The sequence below is a fragment of the Zophobas morio genome, unplaced genomic scaffold, assembly GCF_036711695.1.
Source record: "Zophobas morio isolate AGI-343-1 ecotype UQ-CSIRO unplaced genomic scaffold, CSIRO_AGI_Zmor_V1 ptg000022l, whole genome shotgun sequence".
In the NCBI taxonomy this organism is placed as follows: Eukaryota; Metazoa; Arthropoda; class Insecta; order Coleoptera; family Tenebrionidae; genus Zophobas; species Zophobas morio.
Window position 1 is genome coordinate 1,775,752 of NW_026972127.1, and position 7,649 is coordinate 1,783,400.

At 33.7% G+C, this 7,649-nt stretch overlaps 1 protein-coding gene across 2 annotated transcripts in view; it reads right to left on the reverse strand.

Moving 5' to 3' along the window:
* Positions 1 to 1,680, reverse strand: part of LOC135133610 (sodium/potassium/calcium exchanger 3-like) — a 41,274-nt gene extending 39,594 nt beyond the window's left edge. For both annotated transcript variants that reach the window (XM_064062065.1, XM_064062063.1), the window contains exon 1: positions 1,269 to 1,680. In XM_064062065.1, coding sequence (XP_063918135.1) covers positions 1,269 to 1,293 — 25 coding nt within the window. In that variant the 5' untranslated portion in view covers positions 1,294 to 1,680. The remainder of the gene's footprint in view (positions 1 to 1,268) is intronic.
* Between the last annotated feature and the right edge of the window lie 5,969 nt (positions 1,681 to 7,649).

Sequence of the window (7,649 nt, forward strand, 5' to 3'; positions counted from 1 at the left end):
CCATTACAATTACACTCAGTATTCCATAGCAATCGACTGGGTATAGTTTCTAACGAAAATAAAAATGTTTGGAGACGAAAGCGAGAGATCACGATCACGATTCCCACTAATTAAAAAAATAAAACAAAAACAATTCCTTTGAAAAGACTCCGGTTCCTACAACTTGAAACGAATTTTAAAATACTTATGTATGATATTATTTGTGTTTTAGGGGTGGTGTAAGGTAGCTTTAGAACGTTGCAGATAACAGAAAAATAAGAAGCTTTAGCAAAAACTCTTAAAAAAACCCTCCTTGTTCGTTATCCAAGCCATGTTTTTTCTCAAGGGGACGCTTTTTAGACCGAACTCTTTAATCTCGACTCGAATAATAGTGAATCTTGACAAAGGAATCTCCTTGCTTGTCCTAATGAATTTTATTATTCGAACCACTCAGACTAATTGTGCTAACTTTGTATAAAAATTTTGTTTAATTTTCAAATTCTTGCAACAATCAATAGCGAATACCGCATCCTCAGTATTGCATTAATAAAACGTAGACGAAATTAGGAACAATAAAAGGGAGATGAAGAAGTTCCTTATGTAAGAATGTAATAAATGAAATCGGGAATTTAGTGAATGAAAAAATGTAGGTAAGTGAAGTGAAAGCTTGAGAATGAAAAGAAAAACAGCCACTAAAAATGTCTGGAAGAACAATAACACAAAATGAGGAAAGAAAAAGCCACAACAGCAATGCTTAAATATTTAAGACAGAACTCAAAAAGCACGCGACAACTATTGAACACAAGGATTCGATAGAAAGGGTTCAAAGGATTCGATCTCGAATATTTTTGAGGATAGCGGGATTCGCCACAGTAGGAAGCCGCCGTTTCTCAAGTACCACGCAGAGCGCGAGCACTTCGCGTTAAAGAGTTAATTCGAGCGGAAGCAATTCTGTTAATTTTCTCATAACCTCTTTCTGCGGGCAAGCGGCGTCGGTCCGCTCTCGGCGCCGCGGTCCGGCCCTGTCCGACGCACCCCTCGTCCACGTCGCGACGAGCGCGTTAATCGCGTTAATTGGTCTGTTCCTTTTTTAGCCGCTGTTCCCGAGGTAGGCATTGAAACGAAAGACGCAGCCTCTTGTAAGTACTCCGCCAATCATCCACTTAGTACAAGGAATTTTAAACGAGTTAATTCAGTTCACTGCTCACAATGGCAACATGACGAAATCACTTTTCGATTTTCGCTTGCGGGGAGAGAAAGCACGTGCTGGAGATAGGGGTTGTATTTACCTGATGCCAACGTTTCGAAGTCCATGTTGTTCCTGCTGCGACTCTTCACTCACTGATTTGACCCCCGCCCCTCTTATTACACTACTGCTGGTGACAATCATCTGCTCGACTGGACGATAATATTGGGCACTTGCTAATGTCACTGCTGTTGTTGTATTGTACTCCAACTGGCTTATTGTCGATGCTCCGATTAGATCGTAAACAACCGACCTATCTGCATTCACAGCGATTATTTAAGCACATTCACGTATGCCGGCCGAATTCTATTATCGTGATTACAGAAGTACGGAAAAGCTGCATTTTTCGAAAATTGGCTCAAATTTGACAACCGAAAGTCCCAACACATGACGGAAATTGCATAAGAGTGCGTAGATGTAGGGACGGAGAAGACAACACATCAGTTTTTTTTTTTAATTTAAAGGTAAAAATGCATAAACAATAACTTTCAATTTATCATGTTGGTAACTGTCGTGAATTCTACCAGCCTACGTTTAACTACTACACGTTGTAGACGTAGTATTTACATGATAATAAGATCTAATAAATTTAAATTAATATTCAAAAAATTGTCCAGTAATTGTGACTTGTGATGAATCACTATATAATGAGAGTTTTATGGGCTCTAGAGGTGCTATGAACTATAAAAAGTTTCTTACTAGTTGTTGCTTCCTGTAGAAATAATCTGACGCTTCTTTTCAGAACTTCCGGTCAAGCGGCTTGGGATGAATTCCGGGAAGAATTTTCCAATAACATCTTCGACTGTCTCCAAGTTCCGAGAAATCAGCTCTTGGGGAATATGATTCCCAGTTATCCGTACTTTTATGGTGACGAAATGATGTTATATTAATTATATTAATTAAATCATTGTTTTGTGGGTTGGTATTCCTGGTGGCTGATTAAAATTTGACAGACATTTGACATTTGTCACTATGGGATGATTTTCAGGTTATTTCTGCGTGCCTTTTGCATCCAAGTGAGATTTTTTTTATCTATTTTCTCGAGTAAATATCTTAATAGGCTTGAAGAATCATACTAGAGGAATTTACCTAGAATCTCTAAATCAATAGATTAACTTAGTTTTAAGACGGTTTAAAACTGTCCTTTTTCTGTGGGAGCTCCGTGTGCCAACATTCGACAGTAACTTGCATGTCTACCAACTAAGGTTGTCAAAACAACTAGATTTATTTTTTAAAATAAATATACCCTTGTTTCTGTTGATTTGCCTCTTTTTACCTTTTTCACTCCTGTTATTACTACAGTAATAATTTAGAGGTTGGTTTTTTCAGAGTAATTTACCTTCATAGGAAGATCTCCGAAATTATTATATAAAAAAAAATAACTAAGTAGTCTTGTAAATGTTTTTACCACACTAAATTAATTTAAAAAAAAAGAGAACATTCATACTGCGAGTGGAGCGAGCACATTTAGGTGTTTTTAAAAATTATTGGTGACTGCCCCGAAAAGCTAAATTAATCATAAATATGAGAGTTTTCTAGTGTCCAGAAAAGTAAATCCCATAAATTTTCTTTCCAGCACAATTATAAGACAACAAAGTTCAAAAAAAAAAAATTTAATGCGAGCCCAGCGAGCACGTTCAGGTGTAATTTAAAAAAATATTCGTTGGTATTCCTGAGAAGCTAAATTATCAAGAAAAATGTTACAAAATGCGAGTTTAAAGTCTGTTTGTGATCACTATAATGTCTTGGCATTGAAACATTGAAGAATTCAGAACAATCTAGAAAAAACTAGAAAAATTTGTAAGAGTCTGCAGGGATCTGAAATGATCTGGAAAAATCTGAAAGAATTTGAAACGATATGAAAGGTGGAAAATTCTTCGTTTCCAACTCTTTGGATTTTATCTGATCCTCTTTTTAGCATTTTTGGGATTCTTTCGAACTTTTTCAGATTTCTTCGAAATTTTCAGACTCTTTCAAAGACAGAAATCCTCAAGATTCTTTAAAATTGTTGAGTTCTGTTCAGATTGTTTCAGATCCTTACAAATTCTTTCAGATTTCTGCATACTCTTCCAGGAATCTGAGGAAATCTCGAAAAATCTAGAAGAATCTAGAGGAATCTGAACGGTTTTGTAGGACTGAAGCGATGTGAAAAACTTTGAAAAGATCTGAAAGGTGAAAAATTTTTAGAGAATCTGAAATAATCGAAAAAATTTGAGAATCTAGGAGAATGTCAGAAAATCCTGTTTCTAGTTATTTTTTGTAGGAGTATATTTTTAGTTTATTTAGTTTCTGAAATTGGGATCTCTTCCTGATGAAATTAGCAATTATTATTATTATTATTATTAAAATCGAGTGAATCCTAGAGAGTCTGAGGGAATCTAAGAAATTTTGAGAGTTTTGTATAGAAATTGAAGGAATTTGAAAGAATCTGAGGAAACCTGGGAAATTCTGGAAAATTTTGAAGAATTTAGGAAAATCTAAGAGAATCTAAAAAAAACTGGAGGAATGTGAAAGAATTTGGAAGGATCTGGAACGATCTGGAACGATCTGAAAGGTGAAAAATTTTTAGTGAATCTTAAAGAATCGAAAAAATCTGAGAACCTAAGAGAATGTGAGAAAATCTATCGCAAGGAAGTAGAAGCTGTACAAAAAAAAATGTTTAAATTTTTAGCCTTTTTACAAGATTCTGTTTACCCCCAATTGTTATTATGTTTAAGGTAACTTAATTTTTTTGTTAATTTTCTAGTTATTTTTTATAGGAGTATATTTTCAGCTTATTTAGTTTCTGTAATTGGAATCTTTTCCTGTTGAAATTAGCAAATAGTATTATTATTAAAATCGCGAGAATCCGGGAGAGTCTGAGGGAATCTAAGAGAATTTGAGAGTTTTGTATAGAAACTGAAAAAATTTGAACCTGGGAAATCCTGAAGAATTTTGAAAAATTTAGAAAAATCTACGAGAATCTAAAAAAAACCTGGAGGAATGTGGAAGAATTTGGATGAATCTGCAGGGATCTGAAAGGATCTGAAACGAAAAAATCTGAAAGAAAAAATCAGAAGGAAAATGAAAGAATCTGGAGGAATTTGAGAGAAATTTCGAGATTGGAAAGAATCTGAGAGATTCGGAAAGTATTTGAAGGAATCTGAGGAAACCTGTGACAATCTGTGAGAATCGCGAAGAATCTAGAGAAATCTAGAAGAATTTGGAAATAGAATTCAAAAATATGAAAGAATCGTGAAGATTCCTGACGGTGTCTTTGAAAGAATTTGCAAAAATTTTAAACAGACTGAAACAATGCCAAAGAATCCGAAAGGAAGAATCTTAAAAAAAAAGGAAAGAACTTGAAAATGTCTGAAAGAATCTGGAAGAATCTGAGGTAATCCGAGCAAATCTGAGGGACTATGACACTAAGAAGCGGAAAGAATTAGAAAGAATCAAAGAGGATTGGAAAGAATCTCAACAAATCTAGACGAATATGGGTAAACTTAGAAGAATCTAGAAGAATTTGAATGATTTTGTAGGACTCTGAAGCGATGTGGAAAAATTTGAAAGGATCTGAAACGATCTGAAACGATCTGAAAGGCGAAAAATTTTTAGAAAATCTGAAAGGAACGAAAAAATCTGACAAGCTAAGAGAATGTGAGAAAATCTATCGCAAGGAAGTAGAAGCTGTACAAATTTTTTTTTAATTTTTAGCCTTTTTACAAGACTCTGTTTACCCCCAAGTGCTGTAGAGCATTTAGCTCTTTTGAAAAGATTTAATTTTATTTCACTGTTTCTAGTTATTTTTTGTAGGATATATTTTTAGTTTATTTAGTTTCTGAAATTGGGATCTCTTCCTGTTGAAATTAGCAGATATTAATATTATTATTAAAATCGAGAGAATCTGAGGGAATCTAAGAGAATTTGAGAGTTTTGTATAGAAATTGAAGGAGTTTGAAAAAATCTGAAAGAATCTGAGGGAACCTGGGAAATCCTGGAGAATTTTGAAGAATTTAGAAAAATCTAAAAGAATCTAAAAAAAAACTGGAGGAATATGGAAGAATTTGGATGAATTTGAGACGAATTGTGAGATTGGAAAAAATCTGAGAGATTCGGAAAGTATTTGAAGGAATCTGAGGAAGCCTGTGGCAATCTGTGAGAATCTCGAAGAATCTAGAGAAATCTAGAAGAATTTGGAAAAGTCTACAGAGATCTGACAGTATCTGCACGATTTTAAAACGACCTGAGTAGAATTCAAAAATATGAAAGAATCGTGAGGATTCCTGACGGTGTCTTTGAAAGAATTTGAAAAAATTCGAAACAGTCTGAAACAAAGCCACAAAATCCGAAAGGAAGAATCTTAAAAAAAAGGAAAGAAATTGCAAATGTCTGGAAGAATCTGGAACAATCTGAGGTAATCCAAACAAATCTGAGGGCATATGATACTAAGAATCGGAAAGAATTAGAAAGAATCAGAGAGGATCGGAAAGAATTTCAAGAAATCTAGACGAATCTAGGTAAACCTAGAAGAATCTAGAAGAATCTGAACGATTTTCTAGGACTCTGAAGTGATGTGGAAAAATTTGAAACGATCTGGAACCATCTCAAAGGTGAAACATTTTTAGAGAATCTGAAAGAATCGAAAAAATCTGAGAATCTAAGAGAATGTGAGAAAATCTATCGCAAGGAAGCAGAAGCTGTACAATTTTTTTTTTAATTTTTAGCCTTTTTACAAGACTCTGTTTACCCCCAAGTGCTGTAGAGGATTTAGCTCTTTTGAAGAGATTTAATTTTATTTCACTGTTTCTAATTATTTTTTGTAGGAGTATATTCTTAGTTTATTTGGTTCTGAAATTGGGATCTCTTTCTGTTGAAATTAACCAATATTATTATTATTATTAAAATCGAGAGAATCCTAGAGAGTCTGAGGAAATCTAAGAAAATTTGAGAATTTTGTATAGAAATTGAAGAAATTTTAAAGAATCTGGAGGAAACCTGGGAAATCCTGGAGAATTTTGAAGAATTTATAAAAATCTAAGAGAAGAGGAATGTGGAAGGATTTGGATGAACCTGTAGGGCTCTGGAAGAACCTGAAACGATGGAAAAAATCTGAAAGAGAAAATCGGAAGGAAAATTAAACAATCTGGAGGAATTTGAGAGAAATTGCGAAATCGGAAAAAATCTGAGAGATTCGGAAAGTATTTAAAGAAATCTGAGGAAATCTGTGAGAATCTAGAAAAATACAGAGAAATTTAGAAGGATTTGGAAAAGTCTGCAGGGATCTGAAATTATCTGCACATTTTTAAAACGAACTGAATAGAATTCAAAAATTTGAAAGGATCGTGAGGATTCCTGACGGTGTCTTTGAAAAAATTTGAAAAAATTCGAAACAGTCTGAAACGAAGCCACAGAATCAGAAAGGAAGAATCTTAAAAAAAAGGAAAGAACTTGAAAATGTCTGAAGGTATCTGGAAGAATCTGAGATAATCCAAGCAAACCTGAGGGAATATAACACTAAGAATCGAAAATAATTAGAAAAAATCAAAGAGGATCGGCAAGAATCTCAAGAAATCTAGACAAATCTAGGTAAACCTAGAAGAATCTAGAAGAATCTGAATGATTTTGTAGGACTCTGAAGCGATGTGGAAAAATTTGAAAGGATCTCGAACGATCTGAAAGGTGAAAAATTTTTAGAGAATCTGAAGGAATCGAGAAAATCTGAGAAGCTAAGAGAATGTGAGATAATCTATCGCAAAGAAGTAGAAGCTGTACAAACATTTTTTTTTTTATTTTTAGCCTTTTTACAAAACTCTGTTTACGTCCAAGTGCTATAGAGTATTTAACTCTTTTGAAGAGATTTAATTTTATTTCACTGTTTCTAGTTATTTTTTGTAGGATATATTTTTAGTTTATTTAGTTTCTGAAACTGGGATCTCTTCCTGTTGAAATTAGCAAATATTATTATTATTATTAAAATCGAGAGAATCCTAGAGAGTCTGAGGGAACCTGGGAAATCCTGGAGAATTTTAAAAAATGTAGAAAAATCTACGAGCATCTAAAAAAGAATCGGAGGAATGTGGAAAAATTTGGATGAACCTGTAGAAATCTGAAAGGATCTGAAACGATCGAAACAATCTGAAAGAGAAAATTAGAAGCAAAATGAAAGAATTTGAAAGCATTTGAAAGAATCTGGAGGAATTTGAGATGAATTGCGATATCGGAAAGAATCTGAGAGATTCGGAAAGTATTTAAAGAAATCTGAGGAAATCTGTGAGAATCTAGAAGAATCTAGAGAAATCTAGAAGAATTTGGAAAAGTCTGCAGGGATCTGAAAGTATCTGCACTATTTTAAAACGACCTGAATAGAATTCAAAAATATAAAAGAATCGTGAAGATTCCTGACGGTGTCTTTGAAAGAATTTGAAAAAATTCGAAACAGTCT